The following is a 24,762-nucleotide window of genomic DNA, read 5'->3' as shown; positions in this document are numbered from 1 at the left end:
TACATGTGTGTATGTATGCCTGCATACATAGTAGTAGCTCCCTGCTCTTTTGCATTATCTGGTCTCTAGGACTTGTTATCTGCATCCTCAGCATAGTGCCTGGCACACAGCAAGTGCTGCTGGATCGAGGTTTATTGACTGACCCCATTGGTTTTTCATCTTATGTTTGACTCAGTGATTATTCCTTTTACATCACTGTAGTCATCATGCATGGATATTTTGTCGTATGTTAATTCAGATACACGATCCCTTACTTCTGCTTCACTGCTGTCATTTCTTACCACCCTGTAACATTCTAATACCTTATATAGCATAGTTTTCTCAGTGACTTCCTTACTGATGATTATTTAAAGAGGAAGTATGGCACAGCAAACTGTTTAGGACTTAGGAGTGACCGAGTGCTGGCTCTGAATTCCATCTCTGATATTCCTTTGGTTTCTTTCTTACTAAAATGAGTTTAAGACGTGTAGTTTGTACTGGAGCCTTGCACTTAAAGGGCTTTGCTAACTTTAAATGTTGGCTATTACTATGTTTATAATAAAAAAATAAATAAACAACAGTTCTTGCCCTTGGAGAGCTACACACCTTTTTTGGGTCCCAGGTGGTCAGATAATTACTCAGAAGGTAATGAATAAGTAGGAGTCTCTTAGCATTAAGAATTTTGAGGGCCTTTGGGGAGCTCAGTGCAATCCCTCCCTCTGCTGGTGGAAAGGAGGCCACAGAGGGAAGGTCATTGACCTCCAACCTCAGTCTGATGGCTCCCAAGCTAACCCTTTGTAGTGATGGTCACCAAGCTCTGCCACTTCCTTCCAAGTCACTTGTCTGGACCTCAACAACCTCATCTAGAAACAAATGGTTTAAGACTAAGTGATCCCTCCACATTGGAGCCCTTGAAATCCAATGATCCTTAGGAACAAGTGGATGGTCAAACTATGAGGAAGGCTATGTGAGCTAAGGAAGCAAACTTCCAATCAAGGCAGGATTTCTATTATCCTTACATATTTTTAAATAGAAAAAAACAAAATCAGTGATAATACAATTTTCTTTATTAAAAATAATTTACAACATTGGTAACATTATATGCACAATTGTCATCAATTGAATTTTGCCTCCAGATAGATTTCTATACAATACTTAACATTGTTGAACTTAAAACTGTTATACTGTTTTGTTGGCTTTAAACAGTTGACATTGATTTGCAATTATTCAAATGTGATTACTATAAATATGGTTCTATAGCCATATACTAGATGTCAAATGGATAGAAACAGTAACACTATCACAATTTGGGAAATAAACATTTCAAAAGCCCAAACAATATTTTTTGTTTTGTTCTCCCAAATCAAACAAAATAAGGAGGGCTCAGGGTGTCATTTTGTTCCCCTTGCCATCCTCAGCCAAAAGAAAAAAGTTGCCTTTTAATTGGGACCACACCCACACAATGGCCAAAGAACTTCTCTCCACCCTACTACAGGCAGGTGCAGGCGATGCTGGCCAAAAGACAGGTGGGAAATCCTCCAGGCGGCTTAGGCAGCTGCTGGGACATCTGGGCTTCATTTCCATAGGAATGTGCCCTTTCCCCCAACATGCACAACCAACTGAAGCCATGGGGACCACACTCCTGCCCTCCAAAGCACAAGCCTGCAGCTCCTTCCCTTCCTTTCAGAAGTCAGTTACAGAATAAACAACTACAACTATCAGGGGGTCAGTGTAGTTACTCAAGGCAGAACAAGAGAGCTTTGTCACTGATTTCATATCAAAGAGCAGCAGACCTATAAGTCATGAAACTGGGCATTCCACTTCGCATAATTTACTGTTAAAGTAAAACAACTCCACCATTCTAGGTGTCGATGAGCTTTTACAAGTGTACTTGAATTCACAAACCCTGAGGTACTTCTATGACATGTCCACAGGACTTCCTTTCCTCAAACATTGCTTTATTTATTCTAGTTTCAGGGTGCAAGAGGCAGCTTCTATGCAAGAAACAGCCATAACTAATAGGATACACATACAAACTCAGTACTGATCATCAGGATTTCCTCATGTAACAAACAGCTGGCCAACAGCAAGTTCTTTCTGAGAAGGATGATCTAGTCACCTCTTAGGAAAGAAAATTCTACTTGCAATATACAAATATGAGAGCAAGGTAACTGGGATTAGACAACAAATTAAGGCTCACTGACCATGACAACAGCCACTGGACTAGACATTAAATGTCTGTAAATGCTTTATTCCAAGCAGAGAATTCAAAACAGCCTCGGCTGGGCCAGACAGCTGATTTGCTGTAAATTCATAGCCCTACTCAGAAGATGGCCCCAAGTTTATAAAGACTTACTGAAGTCCACCACTTCCTTTTGAAAATCACCATGGCTATTTTAACATTTAGAGTGTAACAATTCCAACTATAACACATTTCCATGTAAATTTAAAAATACACTGACAAAGATACACAAGAGCATGATAAAGTATAGAGAAAACAACATAGTTTAAAGGTGATAGGAAACAAATATTATTAGACAAGAATTTGTTTTTAGTGCACACGGATGATGGGAAGGGAAAAGGAAGGGATGGGAGAAGAAAAATCATTTAGCTTCAACGTTTTATCACCCAAATATATATTTATGACTTCTCTGTAAACTCTCACACTGGGTAATTCTGTGCAATAGTTACTCAGTGGTCCCTGTCCACTGGTTTAAATAGTGAGAAGGGTTTTATCATTCCATATATATGCAATGCTAATTGATTTAAAATTGTAATAATTATATTTCAAAGTGAATACTACATTACCATCACTTCCACTCAGTTTTACTTCTTAAAATGAAATTCCTTAAATTTAAAATAACTTATAAAAGCTTCAGAAATAATCATCTAACCCCCTGGGTAGTAGAAAAGTGGTCCAGCTTCTTTGGATTCTATCAAGGAATTCATTCCGGCAAGCAAAAATATATGATTGCAAGACAAAAGTGTTCATAGGTTCAACACTGCTGCCCTCAAAGAGGGTGATAACACAATTATAGTATGAAAGCTGACCCAAAGAAATAAAAGGATGACTCAAAGCAACAGAAAATGTTTTTAAATAATTCAAAAGATGATCAAAATATTAAAATAAAAACTGCTTAGACTGCTTAGCCATCGCCCACCTTGTATTTTCCATTGAACATCTGCTATAATTTTAGGCTGTCTCTGAAACCTGAAGAAGATTGTTTTCATAGTTGTCTGGTCAAATACATAGTTCCTTTCCCAGATCCTGAACAACAGTAAAAAGGCGAGTTTTTGGTAAATGATGCGTACTTGTAAGTAAGTCTCATGTGAAGGTGGGTAAATTCTGCTTCATCTGTGATTCTATGATCATGCCTCGAAGTTTAACAAAGAAATTACATGATGTCTACAAGGAACATGTTAGACTACTAAGGAATAAGCTCATCTCACCTTTCTCCTGCATCCTCATGGAGAAAATCAGGTTCCCATCTAGAAAGGCGCCTCTTCTACAAAAAACCCTTGTTTCTCACGGTTCTGGCCCTTGGATAAAAGCTGGCCTCTATTTCCATACTAGAGCAGACACCTACCTAAGTACACCAGCTTTGCTTTACCTCAATTCTAAGGCTACAGAATCAGAGCTGCCAGATTCTTAGCTTCCAGAATTTGATAATCCAATTTGGCTTCTCATAAGTCAATCTGTTACTTTTAAACCAACAAACAGTAGTACCCAGTTTTAAAGGTGCAAAACTAAAGAAAAACAACTGCAGGAAGGCTGTTCTTACATAATAGTCTTCACCACAATTCAAGTTCAAACTCCGCCTTGTTTATTTACAAAATGGTTTGATAAAATATCCCCCCAACCCCCCATACTTACAGCTCTCTTCCACAACACACTTAGGCTGATTTTAGCAATGTTAATAGCACCATTCGTTATAGTATTTAAAATCAAGAAAGATCTCATTGTGGTCACTACGATGATTCACAATCATTTACACCCATGGATGAGATAACTGAGCGTACGGAGACTGTTTGTAGCTCCATGGTATGGATTCCTGGGTCCACTACACAAGGCATTTGCAATTACCAATTATGGAAGGATCCATGTTCAGTAGATACTAGGAGAATTTTCGAGCCACATAGTTTAATAATCCGCCATGTTTGTATAATGTTATTTCCACATCATTTTCAAATGAAGCAATCACGCTGAATACTTTTCCAGTGCTTGTCTTTAAAAGCAAACAAAAAAAAACACAACCTAATAAGATCAACTTGTCATGCCTCCTGAACAAAGCATTCTCTGAACCTTCTCCACCCAGCCCCCAGCCTACAAGAAGAAATTCCTCTCCCTTGTAGCTTCCAGTACCCTAGTTCCACAGCATCCTCCTTAAGCATTATTAGTCATCTACCCCCTCCCACAGTAAACTCCACGAGAGCAGGGGCCAGGGCTTTTTGCAAAGATGCATGTCCTTCAAGGCTTAGCATAGTGCTCTGTAAACGATCACTGGTAAATCCTCAAACTTGTCAGACAGTGTTTCTCTCTGCTTAAACTCTTCCCTACTGTGAAACTCTTCTTGATGCCATATGTCTCCCACAAATCCTTTTTTAACAAGTGCAGGTCAGGATCTTGAAAAGAACATAGGAAACCCATGTACAGATGCTTAGTCCTGCTCCCCCAACTCTGCAGCTTTAAGGCACCGTGGAGAAGACCCTGGGCTCCTAAGGAGGCTATGCTGATACCAATGGGCATCATGTCTGGCAGTTGCTACCCAGCTTTGTACATACAGACATGGCAATAAATTATGCATTGACTGTCCAAGAGCCAAGCCAGCTAAATGTGGAGAGACCCCATCATGAGGTGGATGCCAGGTGAGATCTTGTTTTGACTGCATGTGACAGACAATCCATGGAATGAAGGAGTTTGTGACCTGCCTGGTAGGCCCTGCCCAGCTCCCTGCCACATGCCTCACATGAGCTGTGGGACTATAGTTCTATGGGAGTTTCCTCCTTGGTATAACAGGGATAAAACCTAGGGTGAGTTCCTCACGTTGCTCCAAGGCTCAAAGGAGATGATACATGAAAAGGATTTTTGCAAACTTCCAAGGGCCTTGCAATGTCAGTTATAGTTATAATCATCTAGAATTTATTATTTACTACAAATATGATGGTTAACTTTTGTTTTTAGGGAGGAGCTGAAATTGGACTTTCTTCTCCTTGCTTCTGCCTCAGGGCTAGTTGAGGGATGCCTCCACTCTGCAAGGAGATGTTCACTTAGTGGTGATATACACACGCCTTAAAATTAGACCGGGAAATAAAAGATCTCAAAAAGGGCCTGACAACTAAGAAACAAGCAGAGTTTGAAAATGGATTAGAATAATGGAGGGGAAAGCCAGGATTCTTGAGAATCCAGCTACAGACTGGGTCTCTAGGTTATGTCATGCTCTGTAGACAGACTGTCCTCCTCAATAAAATGAAGGCATTGGACTACAGCAAGTTTTATGTAACAGACCCCTTTAGTAGTCTGGTGAAATCTAGGGACGCTTAAGATTCTTTTCCCCCCCTATAATAAAATAAAAACGCTAAAATTCAGTTATAGATGAGTGAAAATAAAGATGTAACTTTTTTCTATACAAGTTCAAGGACCTGAAGGAATCCCTCTATAGGTCTGTGGTACTTTTACTGCTGGAAATTCCAACATATAGAACCAATATTAGGAGGTGAATCTGGGAACTCAAGAGGGATTTGAGAAATTCTATGCAACTTATAAATGCTAAAAGGAGCCCTGTGAATTTACTAAACAAAACTAGCTAACAAAAATAAATCAATGCATAAGGATGCTAATTAATGATAGAAGGATGGCAACATAAACAGCTTTACTATTTATTAGGACCCAAGCAGCATGATTTAGTCTTTCAACACAGTGACATACTAGAAAGGCTGATAAAAACCAACTGACTAAGAAGTCATATACACATCCATACAAATCAAAGATCACTCCTCTACCAAGGCTCTTATTAGGGTATTAAAACATATGCCTCAAAAATGTCAACACAGGTCACAAGTATAGAAAAGCCTTGAATATATAGAATTACTGGGAAATCTGTTTTTCGAGATGACTCTATTCCAAAGCTTTGGACATTTTAGATGGACTCTATCTTGAATGGATCCTACCTCCCTGCATCTTCTTAAACAGAATATATCAAAGCCTAATTTAGCATTTCTGGACATGGTCTAGGCAGTGAGCTTCCCATAGGTGGAAACAGCCTTGCCCTGCTATGCCTTTGAGATCTTTCTACAGTAAAGCTTTCTCCCTTCTCTTATCTGTGCTAATCAGCTGTGACTTTTTAACGAGGCAGGATATTTGAACTCATCAGAAATGAGCATGAATGATACTGGGTCCCAGGACAGCCAGGCTAGCTTTTGGAAGATTCATCAATTTTGGGCCTGCTTTCCCCCATCATCCACACCTTGGTCATGCTTTACGTAGGTGAGGCTGAGGTGCCAGAATGCACAAGTGGTACATGAATTAAGAAAGTAACCCAAAACTCCACCAACACCCACTCAGGGCTAAGTGTGGTTATTTGAAGTAGGACCCTGCTCTCCCAGCTTCTTGTCAGAAGGTGCACAGACAGAAACTTGAAAACTTTGCAGATACCTTTATGTTTAAGGTGACTCCCGGTGAAAGATCTTCAGGGAATGAAAATGAAAACTGCTCTCTGCCAGAGAGGCCCAAGGAACTAGCATTCTCTCCTGGAAGAAACTGCAGTGGAGCGATGCCGATTCCAATCAAATGGTCTTTGTGAATTTTTTCATAACTTTCAGCTACCACAGCTTTCACACCCTATAATAAACAATTTTTACTTCTTTCAAACTCTAAGAAAAGAAAAATGGTATATGGTATGCACTCTAAGAAGATTCTCCAGCCGGCAGAGTGAAAGCAGTTCCTTCTCTAACCTCTGCAGAAGAGGTTTCTATGCTCTGACCTGGAGTGGGACAATCTGTCACCTTCAGTGATTGGCATGACAAAGGCACTTTGCTTCCCAATGTAGTCTAGAGGCTCTAAACCAGGCTCCCAAGGTCCAAAAATATTATTCTTAGAACTACTGAGATTAACTAGAGCAGAGAGATTGGTAAGCTATGGCCCTTGTAATGAAATATGGTATTTTCCCCAGGGCTGGCACTAGATGAAACAGTGACAGTGACAAAGTCCATTGATTCCCTCTTATTACTTGCCGGGATAGTTTGCATTTAAAAAGTGGATCTAAGACTGGAAAACCACCAAGGATGAAAGGGATGACAAAGAACAAAACAAGGGCCAAATGACAGGTACTAAGATCAACTTGTCTGAAGAGCTGGGCATGGCCATCAAAGTTTTTAAAAAGATTTTGAAGAATGATTTCCCAATATGTCCTCAATTAATGGACACTGCTGTTCTACCCATGGGTAACCATGAGCTTGCCTTTCTCCAGTCACAAAGTGAATAAAGATTTAATAGCCCTTGTGAGTGTGAAGGATCCCCACTGCAGAAGAGAGAGCTAGAGGGGAAAGCACAATGACTGACCTTCCTTCCTGCCTTTCTTTCTTTCTTCTTTCCTTCTCTCCCTCCTTTCCTTCCTCTTTCTTTCTTTCTATCTGACTATCATTGCTAAAAATAACAACAAAATGCCTGGCCACAACTTTCTTAGTGCCTGAAGAAAAAAAAATGCTTTTCTTACTCTTAGTCAAAATCTGTAAGAGAACATTAAAATGTAACCACAATCTTCTAAAAAAAAAAAAAAAACAAAGGCATAAAAAACAATTAACCTTTGGTAAACATCATATCAATGTCTCCATGGCATTTTAAATTTAAGAAGCTGTAGATGGATTTAAGGCCTTTTACACTCCCACCACTCAATTCCTTAAGAAAAGTTGTACAAAAGTATAAAATACCATCAAATATGGTCCTTTGGCAGCCCAGTCTCTTGAATTTCCAGAGCCATATTTCTTCCCTGCTAAAATAATCAATGGAATACCTTCTCTCTGATATAACTCTGCAGCCTCAAATACATCCAGCTAGATATGAAAAACAAACAAAGATTCACCATTAGTTCATCAGGCAAAGCTCTAGTAAATAATAATCAGCACAATCTGAATCTACCCTCACCGTTTGTCCTGATGGAAAATGAACTGTTTTGGGAGCTGGTTTTCCAATAAACTTATTGAAGAGCTTGATATTTGCAAAGGTGCCTCTCGTCATCACAGCATCATTACCCCTCCGGGCTCCATAAGAATTGAATTCACGAGGTGTAAGGCTATAAAACAAGATACAAATCTCAGATTCCAAACTGGATAGAGAAAAAAAGGATTCGATCCCCCCACCCTAGAGGCAGCTGATGCAAGAGAGAAATAGCTATTGATTGCTGGGATGTTTATAGTCAATATTTAAGCTAATTTTGCTTTATGTTTTCTCAGCAAGAAGACCACGTATTCTCTTTGGGCCTTGGTTTCTTTATCAATAAAATGAAGTTGGATTATGACTTCTAAGGTTCCTTGTAGTAGAGACTGTGAACTCTTATTGCTAAATTTTCCATTAGAAAATGAAAGGGTTAGACTCAAAAAATCCTAACAAGTAAAAAAATTAATAAAACTGTTGATTTTATTCCAACAGTTTAGAGCTGAGAGAAAATGGGATGAAGACTTTCCTTTCCGCAAAATACTTCCAAACTTATGACCAGAGTGGAGATCCTAAGCATACACAAAATGAGGGGAAAGTGACATTATTCTAGTTCTCATTGTCACAGTATCACAAAACCCTAGTCTCTCCATGGGAAGGATTCTAGATCTAACAGTGTTTAGCCTAAAAACAACCACTTATAGTTTTCTTTAAAAACTGTTTTTACAGACCTAACATCAGAAGTTTAAGGGTGTAAAAACTGGTCTGGTCTGTCTACACAATAGCTATTTACTTTTCACAAGGTATTTTTCAATGAATAGTTTAATATAACAAATAAGTTTAAGTTTAGTAAATTCTTCCTAAGCTAACCAGAAGATAATTCTGCAAAGAGAGTTCTGTGAATAATTTTTACCCTAGTGGCAAGGCACCTATTAGGTAACCAGACAATTTCTACATTAATCATTAAAAAGTGAAATAAAATCTATCTACCCCCAGATTATGATCTTAAGAATTAACAGTTATTTTCACTGTAAGTTCCCAAAGCATTTATCAGGATGAAGAGGGCCACCACCCTTTGATGCAATCTACCTAGGAGGCCTGTGACCAACTCACTCTAGGCTTGTATATCATGATCCAAGGAAACACAGTATACAATTCCATGCATTTCTCATAGGGGGCATATAACAGGATCCAAATGATCAGTCTTTATTCTGGAAGGGCACATAAAACTAGTCTCTTAAATGAACAAGATTTAGAAAGAAAAAAGGGGAAATTGCTATTTCTTTTTCTGAGCAGCTGTCCATTTAGATAAGGGCTCAATTTAAGTGAGTTCCATAGACAAAGGAATAAACAAGCCAAGATCCAACTAGCAGTCTGGCTCCCCTCTGAACCAAGCACACCCACACTCAGGTGTGTGTGGCTTCCACTAGAAACCAGTACAAATGTGAATGGTCTTGGTAGGAAGCAGACTCACGGCTGGTAGGAAAAGAGCCCTTTCAGATACAAACCCTCTGTTTGTGAGATACTTAGCAGCAGCACTACTCCTGGCAATGCTTCCAGCAGGTGATATATGATCGGTTGTGACAGAGTCTCCCAAATAGAGCAAGACATGGGCATTTTCAATAGGCTGCAGTGAAACTGGCTCTTTGGCCTAGAAGATAAGCAATGAAGTTGCTTAAAGATCACAAGTATCATAACCTTCCACTACAGAAACTGCATTGTGTTTAAAGTTTGTAACTGAATACTTACAAGTTTATCAAAAAAGGAAGGACATCTGATATAAGTAGATTTTGAATCCCATGGGAACAAAACAGAATCTGGTGCATCTAAGGAATTCCACCGCTTATTTCCCTTCTGTGAAGAAAAACACATTCATAAATAGGCAAGTTTATGCAGGTCTTTCTCTTGTGCAGTCCCAAGGATGGTGCACAAGAAACCTGGAATGCCATGGGGAGATCAGACTGTGATGGCACAAGCCAGATGGCCTGGAGCTGGAAAAGGGCACTGAGAAGGGCTTCCGTCTCCACAAGATTAGACAAAAGATGAGGCAGAACTCCATCTGCTATGGAGGCTGAAAGAGGACATCATGACATCCACAAACCTTCAAGGAGAGGGACAGAATAAATAACATCCTTACCAGATCCCAGGATATAAGAACCACCTCCAAAGGTTAAAAGTGAGTTTCATGACCAACAAACAACTTGTATAAATAGTGTGGAGTCAACATTAAAAAAAGAAAAAAGCTCCACCCTCCTTATCCTACAAGGTTGAAAGACGAAAATGTAAAATGAGCTAAATAAATGAAAGCAGGTTTTGAAAAAAAAATCATGGGCAACAGATTCACAACAAATAATATTAAAAGAGAATTAGCCTTGATTGGAGTAATATTACAAAGGGATGTCAGCACAGAAAGATATCACCATAACCTTAGTTAAATAACTCCAAGATGAACAGAAAATAGCCTCTGATCCACATTCTATATAGAATTGGGGGGTTGGGGGTGGTGGAGCCAGGAAGGTGGAGTAGAAGGACAGACAGCTCTAGATCTCCCCCCGCAGCCTGTAAAATACCTGTATAAAAAATGACTCTAAAAACATTCTAGAGCAGCAGAAGTCACAAAACGACAGAGGGAAAGAGATTTCCAGCCCAAGACAACCTGGAAGACTGACAGGAAAGGTCTATTGCACCTGGCTCAGAGCAGAGCACAGCCCAGCCTTGGTCACACAGACTGGACAGGAGCAGGCCTCAGGGCATGGAATAATAAGTAGCACCTGCAGTTCCCAGATTTCTCAACCCACAAACACCAAAGTTCTTTCACCTGGGTGAGAGGGGTGTGCAGTCTGGTCCTAGCCCCAGGGCAGCAACATCATCCATTTCTTGGAGCCCTCAGCCTAAAGACCATGGGGGAACTGAGTGGCTAATCCGCCCCTCAGTCCTGAGTGGCAGTCCTGGGGTGAGGAGTGCTGGCGTGGTGGAGCTGGTGGTGGCTGTGGAGAGGAAATCCTACTCCCAGATCCAGGGCAGAAAAGACTGCTCACAGACCAGGGTGCAGGCCAGGAGAGGAGTAAACTCCTCTCCCTTGATTGTGCCACCTTGGAGGAACTGAGAACTTACAGGTCCCTAAAGTATATCCTCCACTTGACAAAGGATTCAAAAGTCAACTAACTGGCTGGGAATATGCCCCAAAAAGGGAAAAATAGGACTATAGAAGGCTACTTCCTTGGTGAAAAGGTATTTTCTTCCATTCTTTTGGATGAGGAAGAACAATACATACCATCAGAGGAAGACATGAAAGTCAAGGCTTCTACATCCAAAACCTCCAAAAAAAAAAATATGCAAAGGTCTCAGGCCATGGATGAGCTCAAAAAGGATTTTGAAGTCAAGTAAGAGAGGTGGAGGAAAAATTGGGAAACGAAATGAGAGAGAGGCGAGAAAATCAGGAAAAGTGAGTCAACAGCTTGCTAAAGGAGATCCCAAAAAATGTTGAAAAAAATAATACCTTTAAAAACAGACTAACCCAAATAGCCAAAGAGGGCCAAAAAGCCAATGAGGAGAAGAATGCTTTAAAAAGCAGAACTGACCAAATGGAAAAGGAGGTTCAAAAGCTCACTGAAGAAAATAGTTCTTTCAAAATTAGAAAGGAGCAGATGGAAGATAATGATTTTATGAGAAACCAAGAAATTATAAAACAAAACCAAAGGAATGAAAAAAATAGAAGACAATGTGAAATATCTCATTGGAAAAACAACTGACCTGGAAAAGAGATCCAGAAGAGATAATTTAAAAATTATTAGTCTACCTAAAAACTATGTTAAAAAAAAAAAGAGCCTAGATATCATCTTCCAAGAAATTATCAAGGAAAACTGTCCTGATACTTTGGAACCAGAGGGTAAAATAGAAAGGGAAAGAATTCACTGATCACCTCCTGAAAGAGATCCCAAAAGGAAAACTCCTAGAAATATTGTAGCCAAATTCCAGAGTTCCCAGGTCAAGGAGAAAATATTAAAAGCAGCCAGAAAGAAACAATTCAAGTTTTGTGGAAAAACAATCAGGATAACACAGGACTTAGCAGCTTATGATATTCCAGAGGTCAAAGGAGCTAGGATCAAAACCAAGAATCACCTACCCAGCAAAATTGAGTACAATACTTCAGGGGAAAAAAATGGAATTTCAATGAAATAGAGGACTTCCAAGCATTCTTGTTGAAAAGACCAGAGCTAAATAGAAAATTTGACTTTCAAACACAAGAATCAAGAGAAACATGAAAAGGTGAACAGAAAAGAAAGTCTTAAGGATCTCATTAGAGTTGAACTGTTTACATTCATCCATGAAAAGATGCTATTTATAACTCATGAGACCTTTTTCAGTATTAGGGTAGTTAGAGGGAATATATACATATATATATATATATATATATATGCATATGTAGGTGCATATGGGTATATATGTATGTGTATATTATATATGTGTAGGTATGTGTGTATGTATGTGTGTGTATATATATGTACATATATATATACACACACATACATAAACAAAGGGCACAGGGTGAGCTGAATATGAAGGAAGAATACCTAAAAAAAATAAAATTTACTGTTGAACAGAATGTACTAGGAGTAAGAGAAAGGGAGAAGTAGAATGTAGCAAATCATCTCACATAAAAGAGGGAAGAAAGAGCTTTTACAATTGAGGGGAAGAATGGAGAGATGAAAGGAAATAATTGAGTCTTACTCTCATGGGATTTGGCTTAAGGAGGGAATAATACAATCAATAGGATATGGAGATCTATTTTACCCTGCAGGAAGGCAAGGGGGAAGGGGACAGGAGAGGGAAGCAAACACTATTGTGGGAGGACAGGTCAAGGGAGAGAATGGAATAAATGAAGGGCAGGATAGGACTGAGGGAAATGTGGTTAGTCTTTTACAACATAACTATTATGGAAGTGCTTTGCATTGTTACACATGTATGACCTATGCTGAATTGCTTGTTTTCTCAATGAGGAGGGTGGGTGGGGAGGGAGGGAGAGAATATGGAACTTAAAGCTTCAAGAGTGAATGTTAAAAATTGTTTTAGCATGCAACTGGAAATTAAGCTATACAGGCAATGGAGTATGGAAATCTATTTTGCCCTACAGGAAAACAGAGAGGAAGGGGGATGGAAGAAGGGTGAGTAATAGAAGGGAGGACAGACTGGAGGAAGGGGTGAACGGGGTGCATGCTGTCCTGGGGTGGGGGTGCGGAGAAAATTTTGAATTCAAATTCTTGTGGAAGTGAAAGTTAAGAACTGAAAAATAAATAAATTATATATTTTTTTTAAAAAAAGGGGGGAGCTAATCATGAAAACACAGAGGTCCTGGGTCAGGAGCCCAAGAGGGGGGGCGCTCAGGGTGATGAGCAGACTTATATCCCCAAGCTGGCCCAAAGACCTCCTCTGGCAGAGGCTTATGCCCCATCATTCTTTCCAGAACAGGGGAGAAGAGGGAGATTTTCTGGGAAGGAAGCACTCCCTTTCTCTTCTTCCCTGTGGGCAGTCTCTCCCATCCCCATCCTTGTGTCCTTTCCAGTGATTCCACTCAGATTGGGAATTATATGGCTCATTTCTGGAATTTAGGGAAATTCCTGCCATGGGGACCAATGTAATAATAATTTAGGGTTACATGATTTAGAATAGAAAGGAGTCTAGTCAAAACCTCCCATTTTATAGATAAGGAAACTGGGGCCCAGAGGGGGTCCAAGGGCAAACAACTAGCCAAGAGTTTAACTGGGATTCCAACTCAGGTCTTCAAATTACAAAAGCAATGTTCTTTTTATTATACTGTACTCTCACATTTATACTGCACTTTGTAAAATAAATATTTTTTAAATGTAAAAAAAAAACATTCTATATAAAAACTGGAATTTTAAAACCTTTCCACACTAACAGTTCCAATTTTAACTCACTTGATGCTTTGCAGTATTTTTGAATGTTTAATTCTTTAACTTTTATTTGGAAATAGATCTAAGTCTGCAAACCCCTCCTAATGCTGGTCCCTGTTACCTTGCACAGACCAGATGAAATTACTCTAACCTAACCAGATGATTTCACTCCTCCCTCCTGCTTGCTCCATGTCATTCTATGTGCCCCCTGAGCACTGTTCTCTTTCTTTGAAGTTAAAAATGTTAGGAACAGACCTAACACTGGGATACTTTGTGCCCCATGCCCAGCTTCATGAGTCTCTCCTCATGAAGGGCTATGTCACTTTCTTTAAATTGAGAAGACTGTATCAGTCTTCTTCAACATGAAAATAATGGCAATTCTTTTCATTAACGAAAGGTGATCAGACTACCTTCTTCAAGAGTCTTTAATTATTTTAAAAGGAGTCATGACAGAATTGGACTCATGTCAGATTTGACACCAAAAACATTCCATTCCAGACTGTCATTTTCTAAATAAAATGCCTTGTGACACAATTCAGAAATCCAGGCACATGACAGAAGAATAGTGCACTTACATTCCACTATTTAAGAGAGATCCTTACCGCCATTTTTTCTTTTAATTCTTTAAACATAGAGAATATGACATGTTCTTCCTCTACTTTATGAAGCTCCTCTCGATTAGGCCAAATATCACGTAGGTAGATGTTTCTCCCTTGAGGATCAGTACCTATTTTAAAAGATTTTTTAAAAAAGTGTTCAATGTAAGCAAAGAATGATAAAATGCTTACTGTTTTTCAAAGATAATAATCATTACCCAAATAAATAACTGACCTATAGATTGTTCAGGTTAAGCAACAGAATGTATGTATTAGAGTATCCATGTTAGCTGACATATAAGAATAGAAAGAAAATAAGGGTACTAACCAGCTTTTACTCTAATAAAAATTATTCCATTTCAGAGAAAAAACACCACTTTCAGAAACACTGTATATTAAGAAATCGAATCACCTAAAGGTTCTGTCTGGAAATCTATATTCACTGTTCCCGCAATGGCATAAGCTACTACTAGAGGCGGCGAGGCAAGGTAGTTGGCACGGACACAATCACAAAGACGACCTTCAAAATTCTTGTTGCCAGATAACACCCCGCAGGCAACTAAGTCACCCTAAAAAAAAGGGAAAAACACTTCATGTCAAGAGACGAAACAAACTGGATATAAGCAAAAGCAAGAAGGAACCAGAGAACCAAACAGGCCCTACTAGCAATTACCATAGAACTACTGCTTAAAAAGGAATGTGATAAGAAAATGGCAGCCTCTCAGAACCACCACCCAACTCATCCCTTTGTGTGACAGCTGGAAGATTCAGGAAGAGAGAAGGCACTTGCTGGAGCTAGCCCAGTACAGTGGCAAGACTTGAAGCAGACCTAGGCTTTCTCCCAAACCCAGGCAAAGGAGAGAATCAGAGACCAGAAAGAGAACACCCAGTGCTTCTCCTATGGAACAAGGAGCAGTTGGGGTGGAGGCCAGGACAGGTGCAAGCCTCTTAACAGGTCTGGGAATATTGAACTAGAAGAAAACAAGACCTGGGAGCAGGGATGACACGATCTCATCACTGTTTTCAATGATTTGAAGGGCTATTATGCCAAAAGAGGAATTAAAATAATGGTGCTTGTCCTTGAGGGCAGAAACAGAACACCAAGTAGAGGTACAGAATGGGTTGAGGCTTGATGCAAGCAAACCTTTCCAAGAATGAGGGCTGCTGTCCACTTAGTTCTTTGAGAGGCCTTCAAGCCAAAGCCAGTACTCAGCAAGGAGACTGGCTCTGCAATCATGATTCCATCATGGAAAGGTATCTCCAAGCATTGTTCGGATAGTCACTTGTGAGGGCATTTCTCTCCAGCTAGAGATTGGACCAAACAACTATCATCCTTTCCCTCCCAGCAAAAGGCATCTGCTCTCACTGCCTCTACTTCATTTCGTTTCTAGGAGAATAGTACATGACTCAGAGTACATTGCAAAATTCTTTCAAGATTATCAAGTTAATTACTGGTTTAATAACTAGAAAATGGCTAAGAAAATTCTGGGTGCATCTCCCTAACTTGTCATTGTTAATCTATAAACATTACCTCTTTTATTGCATTCAGAACAGTTTCTGGCAGGGGAGCTGTATTTCCAACACAGGTTGAACATCCATAACCAACTATTTCAAATCTACATTTTAAAAAAAGGAAAGGAAAAGTTATTATAGAACTTATTTTACTGGGTAAGAACAGATGTGCTCTTTTTTCATTGTGATCATTTGTTAAAACAAGTTAAACGAAGTCGTTAATTTGGCACACATTAGACCCAGGTTTCATTAGTAATTTCACTTAATGAAATTTGCATACAAGCACCACTTAACTTTAAAACAGTGTTAGGACTCAGGAAGGGCATTCAAGGGCCACAGAAGCCCACAGCATTTACCGCAGCTGCCAAGGAAGGGGGATTCCTTTCCCTGACAAGGGCAACTGATCTGCTTGGACCCCTATTTTCCATGACCCTCTGGCTCTTCAGGCACACCATCCTCCAAACTATCCCATCCCACCATCCTGCCCCCATTTCTATTTTCTCTTTCATGACTGGCTTACTGTCAGCTATTGACAAACATGCCCAAGTGTCCCTTAGAAAGTCTTCACCCAACTCCATTGTGTCCTTAGCTATCATCTGTTCACCCTCTATAAAGCTCTCACTCTCAATGTCTCCTCTCATTCCTTTTTCTGCCCTGGTGATCTGGCTTCCAATCTCACGACTCAACTGGGATTGGTCTTGGCAAAGTCACCAGTTATCCCCAAAGTGCCAAATCTCAAGGCCTTTTCTTCAGGCCTCCTCTTTCTTGACACCTGGGCAGCATGTGATACTGCTGACCACTCTTTGTCTTCTTAGATTCTTTCTCCTTGCTGGGTTTTGACCCAAGCCTATCTTGCTTCTCCTCCTCTCTATCTGACCACTCCTCAATCTTCTGGGCTGGATCATTACACATATCCCATCTCCACCAATCATGTGGGTGCCCCCTGAAGTTCTGCCTCAGGTCCTCTTCTCTCTTCTTTAGCTGCTCCTATTATCTCTCCAGGGTTTAATGATCATCTTTATGAAGGTGAAAATCTCAGACCAATCAATTTATAGGTCTGTCTAATGTCTCTCCCCTGACTTCCAGTCTCATATCATCAGCTACTTTCTAAACCTTTCTGAGTAAATGCCTCATGGGCATCTCAAACTCATCATCTCTCATACAAAACTCATTCACTTTTCTCCCAAACCATCACTTTTCCCCCTGGGGGCACTGTCATCTTTCTAGACACCCAGATTCACAATCTCTGAGTCATCCTTCCTTGCTCATGGTTCTTCCTCACTATCCAACCATTTGCCAAGTTGACCAGCACAACCTAACTCCTTTCTGTCTCCTCTCTATTCATATGGACACTACTCCAGTACAGGCCCTAATCATGCCTCACCTACTCGAGGAAATGACTTCCTAACTGATCTCTGCGTCTCAAGGCTTACACCTTTCTGACCCACGCTCCATATAAATGATAAAGCAATATTCCTACTTCTCAGTCTACTCGACTTGTACCCTATCATGTCTAGGATCCAATACAAACCCCTTCGTGCTGCACTGAAGCCTGGGCTAAGTCACCTTTACTCTCCAGCTCGAGAACTCTATGACTCAGCCCTACAGGCCTTTTTGGCATTCCTATCCCTGGCAGTGCACATGCCTAAGAATAGACTGTCTTGATGCCTAGAACGGATTCCTTCCCTCTGCCTGCTTATATCCAATACCAGCCTCCAAGAGTCCTTTCCTCATCCTCCAGCTGCTTCTGCCTCCCTGAAATCCTTTCTATCCCTACTTAAATGTGTATATGTTGTCTCTTCCAATAAAGTGTAAGGTCCTTATGGGCAGGGGCTGTTTTGTACTTGTCTTTGCACTTCATTGCCTGGCCCAGTGGCTGCAGGTCACCCATTCTTCATGCTGGAGATTGAGACCCACCCATCATTGAGATACTGGCATGGGGCCAAATCAGAGTACAAGAAAAAAGAACAACCCCTCTGGGAGTGTGCAAAGTGCTTTTCTCTAATGAGTGGCAAGGCTGGGCTATGAACCATGGTTTCCACCTCCCAATTTCCTACCTTTTGGGAAATTCGACTTACTCTACACTCTAGAAATTGTCACTTACCCAAGTTTACTAAGGTATGGTAACACTCCACTTGAACTGAGGTAATGTGTAACCATCCCACTGCCAGGAGATAAGCTTGTCCTGATGTAAGGCTTAACCCGGAGACCAGCTTCAACAGCTTTCTTCGCCAAAAGACCTACACAAAGTCAACACGTTACATGAACACCAGTTTTCAAATAATAATAAGCCTAAAGATGAAAAAAATTATTTAAAAACTACATTAATGCCTAGTTCTCTGCCCCAACACTCACAACGTGTAATAAAGTGATCTGTGGCATTGAGAAGGGATGACAGACAACTCTTCCTCTTTGAGGCAGAAGGAGAGGACATGACAATATCTTTTACTATGTATAAAATGAACTCAAACCTTCCTCCTCCATTAAAATCCTATTCTTATGCCTTATCATGATATGGAAATGACTCTGACATCTTAAAAGCACACTTGGAAAGGAGCACAACCTCTAAAAGGCCTTGGATAAACTGTTTCCCTACCAAAGAACCAGCCTGAATGATCTCAGAAAGGCTCATCAGCCAGTTGGCTTTAAGGTAATTTATTTTAAAATGACAGCAACCTGTTGAAGACTGTCCATCACCAAGTCACAGAAAGACTGAGAGCTGTACTGGTAGAGGGAGCAATCCACACCAATGAAATCATGAACCCTTGAAATATGCCAAATTGACAGTTCTAGTTGGTCAACCTTTTCCATTAAAAATAACCCACAATGAAGTAGATCCCTGCCTTCCACACTGTTTACTGCTTAAATGTATATACAAAGACATTAAAAATATCAAAATATATATTATGTTATAGACATAAAATATATTTATATTTAACATTTAAAATAAAAAATATAAAAACATTAAAAAATAATATTCACAAGCTAAAAAATTAAAAAATAATAATAACTCAAGTTTTACACTCAATTAAATACAAACATGTTCACTAAATTATTCACATTTAGTAAAAAAGCCTGAGACTTACACAGTCACTGTATTTAACAAACAAGTAGAGAATCACCAGAACTTTGTTTCTGCATAATTAAGCCAAAGTCTGTAACAAAAATTGTCCAAGGACATCTAAGAGCCCATCAAAACCTCTAAGGAAGTCTCTGGGCGTGAGGCACCATGAGAGGGATGAGTGGTGATGTTTCTGCATCCCAAGAGGTGACGAGTAAATGTCCAAAGAGAAGCTGGGGAAGGGATGACGTCTGGCTGTAAGTCAAGGCATACCTGCAGCAAGCATGACGGACGGATTGCAGTTATTGGTACAACTGATCACTGCCGCAATGACAACAGACCCGTGAGACAACTTATACTCAATTCCTTCAAACTGAATAGGCACCACATCATTTTGTTTTTCAACAGCAATCTGAAAGCCTTTAAATCCAACCTGCACAAAATTGTACGTGTCCATTAGTTTCATTTGCTCTTGTCTATGACACATGAGTTTTCTCCCCCACTGCCTCCTCACCATTTAACCAACACCAAGCATGTATGACTGGAAGTAGGCATCTTCCTACAACTGAGTCAATTTTCAAGTTATGCTTGTTAAGGTTACCCAGCAATCAGCTGCCTCCCATGTTATCAGTCCAAGGGCACAGAAGACACTCATATAACCCTCCCACCATGGGAATCTCAGAGCAGTCATAAAGGCCTTAAAAAGGAGACTGTGAGATCAGGCTAGAAAAGCCATCAGGAACAGTGCTCCCACTCCCCCAGCGAGCCTGGGTACTTGGCTGAGTTACTGGAAAAAGAAGCAAGCAGTATTTGGTTATTTCTATTCCAATGACACAAGACCCTGGTACGCTGAGCATATTCTCTTTTTGCAATGTTTAGCACTATTTAATTAGCACAGAAAGTACAACTTGAAACGATCTACCTTTTCATTCAGGCAAGCTTGGAAATCACTTTTCATATCACTCACAGCCACTCGATCCTGGGGTCTCTTTGGACCGCTGACAGATGGGATTATAGAGTTCAGATTAATCTGTATGACCTAGGGGAGGAAAACAACTTAGTCTTCACAGGTGCCATTTCCAGTGTGCAGAGTACCATTTATCTTAGCAATCTGAGTCTATCCTTATGATCATATTTTTAAAACCTAAGAGCCCAATTTTAACTACCTTTCTTACTGGGCTTGAACACTGTGCTAAAAGCAGAACAGAAGAGGGGCTGTCTGTAGTCAGTACCCCAAAGTTCGGGTGTCCCTCTGCTGACACCTCACAACAGCAGCTGCTCATTTCTGTGTAAATGCACTCTTGGGTTCAATATGAAAGATTCCTGTGAATGTCTGACTTCGTTGATTTTCCTTTGGGATAAAATAAAAACTAATGCAGGGATGGATTTACCAAAGTCAAATGTGTCAAATTAGCAATAGTTCTCCTTATATTGATATGTTGACAGTAATCCAGAGGCCTCTGATCACTGTTTCTTGGACCTAGTTGGGGGCCTTCTCCCCTCAGCCTCCCTTCCTTCCCGCCACAGATCACTGGTATCTGAAGAGCAATCAGGGATCTGAAAGGTCAGACAATCAATCAAGTTGTCTACTGCCATTATCTGTTCCACAGAGAAAATCTCTTCATAGCATCCCTGACTATTTGAAGCTCTTACTACTTGACAGAATAGTTCAGTTCACATCTCCATTTTTAAAAAGTTCTTCCTTACACAATAGCCAATATCTATTTCCCTGTAACAGGATCAGTCATAAAAACCATGGAGCTGGGGCTGGAAGTATTAATAGTGGTTCAGCCCTCTGGAGCTACAGACTCTAACCTCCTCATTGACACGACAGCCTTTCAGATACTGGAAGCCAAGTGTCACATCCAATCCAAGTCTTCTCTTCTTGAAGCTAAACGTCCCCTGTTCTTTCAATTGTTCCTCAAGAGACCTAAGGTATTCACCCTTTAACAGACTGGTTACCAGACTCATTGCACTGTCAACATCCTTACTAAAATATGGTACCCAGAACTAAACTCAATACAACAGATGTCTGTCCAATGCAGAGAACAAAGGCAATTCACTATTTTCCAAATGCAAGTTTTTTTCAGCAGTCACAATAGACACTAATAGTTAAAACATAGCTTGTAGTCAAGAAAACCCTGAGACCTTTTCCTACACCATTCAAGCCACATCTCCCCCATCTTGTACTCATGGAACTGATTTTGTAACAACAAATGAATAACATGTATTCATGTTAAATTTCCATCATGTTAGTTTTGGCCTGTCAAGACTTTTTTTTAATCTTGATCAATATCCAATGAATTCAGCTTTGCATTAACTATAAATATGGTAAACATATCCTCTATCAGTTGTTGGGAAAAGCTGACATGACTAACAGTGGACTGTGGAATTCCCAATTAATATGGATCCATCAGTCAGTATCCTGTTGGTATGGGTGCACCTAACTAGACTATCACTCCCTTCACATTTTTTCATCTTGGCTACAAAGATGTTTTAGCACTCTCCCATGTGAAGACAATCAGAGGTATGTCAGCCCCGGAAGTTCTGCAGGACTTCTATGATTTGTTTATTTACTTCCTAATTTGGACCACGTAACTACTTAGCAGGGGAGAAGAAATGGGATTCATAGAATTTTTAAGACAGAAGAGACCAGATGATCTGATTGATTGACCTCTCTCATATCCCTTGTAGCTTCAGATGCCTATGATCCTGAGGTGTGAAGGCCCAAGGAACACTCAGTGGCCAAAGGCCCCTGGATCGCTCTCAATAGACCAACGTAAGGAGAACCATCACAAATTTATGACACATTTGACTTTGTTAAATTAAATCTACCCCTGCCTTAGTTTTTGTTTTGTCCTAAAGGAAAATGCAACAAAGTTGGATGCTGTCAAAAATCTTGCATATCTCAAACAAGAAATAAGACACAAAAGTTGACAGACACTTTTTATTTCTTAACATATATTTTGGCATGGGGAATCTACCTTTTGAGAATAAAACAGAGTCATTTATACTAACTGATAAGAATTATGAAATTGGGTTAAACACTAAAAGAAATCACAAGTTTTTATTTTTAATACAAAAACAATGCCTATTCCAAGCTACTGCACCACTAATGCCACTGGGGAAATGTGAAATAGAAGGCCACAAGCAACAACTGCCACGTTCCCTAAATGCTCTCTCAGTGCCAAGTCCTGTGCTTGGTACTGGGAACCCCAAATATAAGCCACCAACTGCCCAGGCATACCTGGGAATACTCGGGCTCCGCCAGAGAACCCTGGTCACTTCTAAACAACTTCACAGCTTTAAGGTACGTTTCCACTGACGCAAGCTTGTCTTTGTTGAAACCTGATAGGGAAAAAAAAGCTTTCATAAGGAGGCAGGAAGGAAGATTACTTATGACTAAAATGAGACCTCAACACTGTGTTTTTTACAACTCAGCTCTTGACAGAATCCTGAAGCTGGATAAAAATTGTGTACTTCACAAAAATGCTCACAAGTGTTGTCAAAAAACACACTGATATTCTTTCCATCAGCTTGCCAGGTCAGAAACACCGATCACTGAAAGAGCAGACCAGACGGTACTTCATTTGTCAAAGACAATTGGTCCCTGATAGATTTGCAATCATCTCATTTCCCTGGATTCTGCCTCAGCCATGCCTTCAGCTCCTAGGAGCTTCACCTCAATCACCATTTATTATCCAGGGTCCACCATGTGCTGCATACTGTGCAATGTGCAGGGTACAGAGACCAGCCCAAACTGTCCCTGCCCTCCAGAAGCTGAACTCTGTTACAGACAGACATGATGCAGTGAGAACAACAAGAAGAGATCGTATTCAGTGCTCTAAGAATACTGGAGGAAAAGACTGACCTGGAGGCAGAGCCCAGAAGGTTACATGGAGATGGTACCCAGGTACAGATTTGAAAGAAGAGAAGGAATGTGAAAAACACAGAGGAGATTCCTTTTTCAGACATGGAAATTGGCTACATGAAAACAAGGAGAAAGATGATGACATGTCAAGTCTGAGGAAAAGCTCAGCTGAGAAGACAGAATCGATGAAAGAGGCATTATGAGCAAGGCTGGAATTAGATTACAGAGACCCTTAAGACCAGGCTGAGGAGTCTGCTTTTTGTCCTAGAGTGATGAGGAACCAATGAAGATTCTGGAGGTGGAGAGTGATAAGTACAGATTTGTACTTATGATTTTGGTAGCTGTGTAGAAAACAGATTAGAAACTATCCCATTAAGGGAAAGAAGGAGAACCAGCATTTATTAAGCACCAGTGCAGTGCCAGGCACTGGGCTAAGCTAATTTGTAGTAATTATCCCATTTGATTTTCACAACAACCCAGCAAAGCAGGTATTATTGTTATCCTCATTTTATAGTTGAGGAACCAGAGGCAAATAGAGGTTAAGTGACTTAGCCAGGGTCCCACAGTCAGCAAATGCCTAAAGTCAGATCTGAGCTTAGGTCTTCTTAACTCCAGGTCCAATACTCTCCCCACCACAACACCAAGCTGCTACTGCTGTTTTAACACAGACTAGGTCCCCCCTCCAAAAAAAAAAAAGCCTAAAAAAGGTCACTATGGGCCTGAACTAGGATGGTGGCCCTCTAAGTGATGAGAAGAAAACAGATTTGGGGACAGTTTAGGGGCAGAAACAACAAGGCTTGACAACTGACTGGATAGGGGAAGACGAGTTATATTTTATGTATGTGAGGATGATGGGAGAGGGAAACATGCAAAAAGAAGCAGGATTGTGGCACAGGGACGTGAGGCAGGTTCACACAGGCAGGAGAACCTGAAGACCTCAGACAAGGAAGTTACAAGGAGCAGCGTTCAGAAGAAGACAGAATTAACAGCAGCCAATGCTGACAAAGGCCCAGAATGATGGACACTGGGCAAAGGCAAACATCTGATAATGAAGAGTGCGACAGTAACCTTTGGGAAGGCAGTTTTTGTGAAGTAGGGGCTTCTGTCACACTGAAGAGTGAGGGAGCAGGGAGGCTATGAAGGCAGCTTGTACATGTTGGTCTTTCCTTCAGCAGAGGAAAGAAGGAAAGATGCTGTGCAGTAACTGAATGAGGACATTTATAAACAGCACCCTTGCTATTGCAACCATGCAGGGATGAGGGAACAAGAGTCTGACTCAGGGTGTGGCCATGTCAGAGAAGGGGTGCAGACCAAGACTAGCTAGGAGGGCTGAGACTGTGCAATTGAGGATGAGGATGACGCCGATACCCAGATTTCAACTTTGGAGCACTGGGGAGGATGATGAGGTACCTGACAGTGACAGAGAACTCAGAAAGAGGGAGGGTAAGGAGGTTAGTCTTGAGATGTCCAGATGTGAGGCTGGAGACCAGAGCAGAGGTTAGGGCCAAAACAATGACTATATGGTATATGATGGTAACTGGAGCAGAATAACAAAAATGCCTTGCAGCAGGGAGGGCTGAGCTAAAGTTAGGAAACAGGCCCTTCTAGCCTCATTTCCTATTACTTCCCCCAGCCACTTCAAGTGCTAGTCAATTTAGATTCTCAACTTCAGCTTGCTT

General features: G+C 40.5%; 1 protein-coding gene across 2 annotated transcripts in view; it reads right to left on the bottom strand.

Annotated features, from left to right (window-relative positions):
- Positions 1-1,028: 1,028 nt before the first annotated feature.
- Positions 1,029-24,762, bottom strand: part of IREB2 (iron responsive element binding protein 2) — a 43,176-nt gene continuing 19,442 nt past the window's right edge. For both annotated transcript variants that reach the window (XM_072628613.1, XM_072628614.1), the window contains exons 10-22: positions 22,460-22,560; positions 20,135-20,251; positions 19,486-19,645; positions 18,256-18,391; positions 16,171-16,255; positions 15,052-15,208; positions 14,646-14,770; positions 9,878-9,982; positions 9,637-9,779; positions 8,120-8,267; positions 7,906-8,028; positions 6,632-6,817; positions 1,029-4,205 (exon numbers count right to left, since the gene is read on the bottom strand). In XM_072628613.1, coding sequence (XP_072484714.1) covers positions 4,095-4,205; positions 6,632-6,817; positions 7,906-8,028; positions 8,120-8,267; positions 9,637-9,779; positions 9,878-9,982; positions 14,646-14,770; positions 15,052-15,208; positions 16,171-16,255; positions 18,256-18,391; positions 19,486-19,645; positions 20,135-20,251; positions 22,460-22,560 — 1,697 coding nt within the window. In that variant the 3' untranslated portion in view covers positions 1,029-4,094. The remainder of the gene's footprint in view (positions 4,206-6,631; positions 6,818-7,905; positions 8,029-8,119; positions 8,268-9,636; positions 9,780-9,877; positions 9,983-14,645; positions 14,771-15,051; positions 15,209-16,170; positions 16,256-18,255; positions 18,392-19,485; positions 19,646-20,134; positions 20,252-22,459; positions 22,561-24,762) is intronic.

Source organism: Notamacropus eugenii, chromosome 1 (genome assembly GCF_028372415.1).
Source record: "Notamacropus eugenii isolate mMacEug1 chromosome 1, mMacEug1.pri_v2, whole genome shotgun sequence".
In the NCBI taxonomy this organism is placed as follows: Eukaryota; Metazoa; Chordata; class Mammalia; order Diprotodontia; family Macropodidae; genus Notamacropus; species Notamacropus eugenii.
The sequence above is the reverse complement of the archived record's forward strand: the minus strand, read 5'-3'. Positions and strand labels throughout refer to the sequence as shown.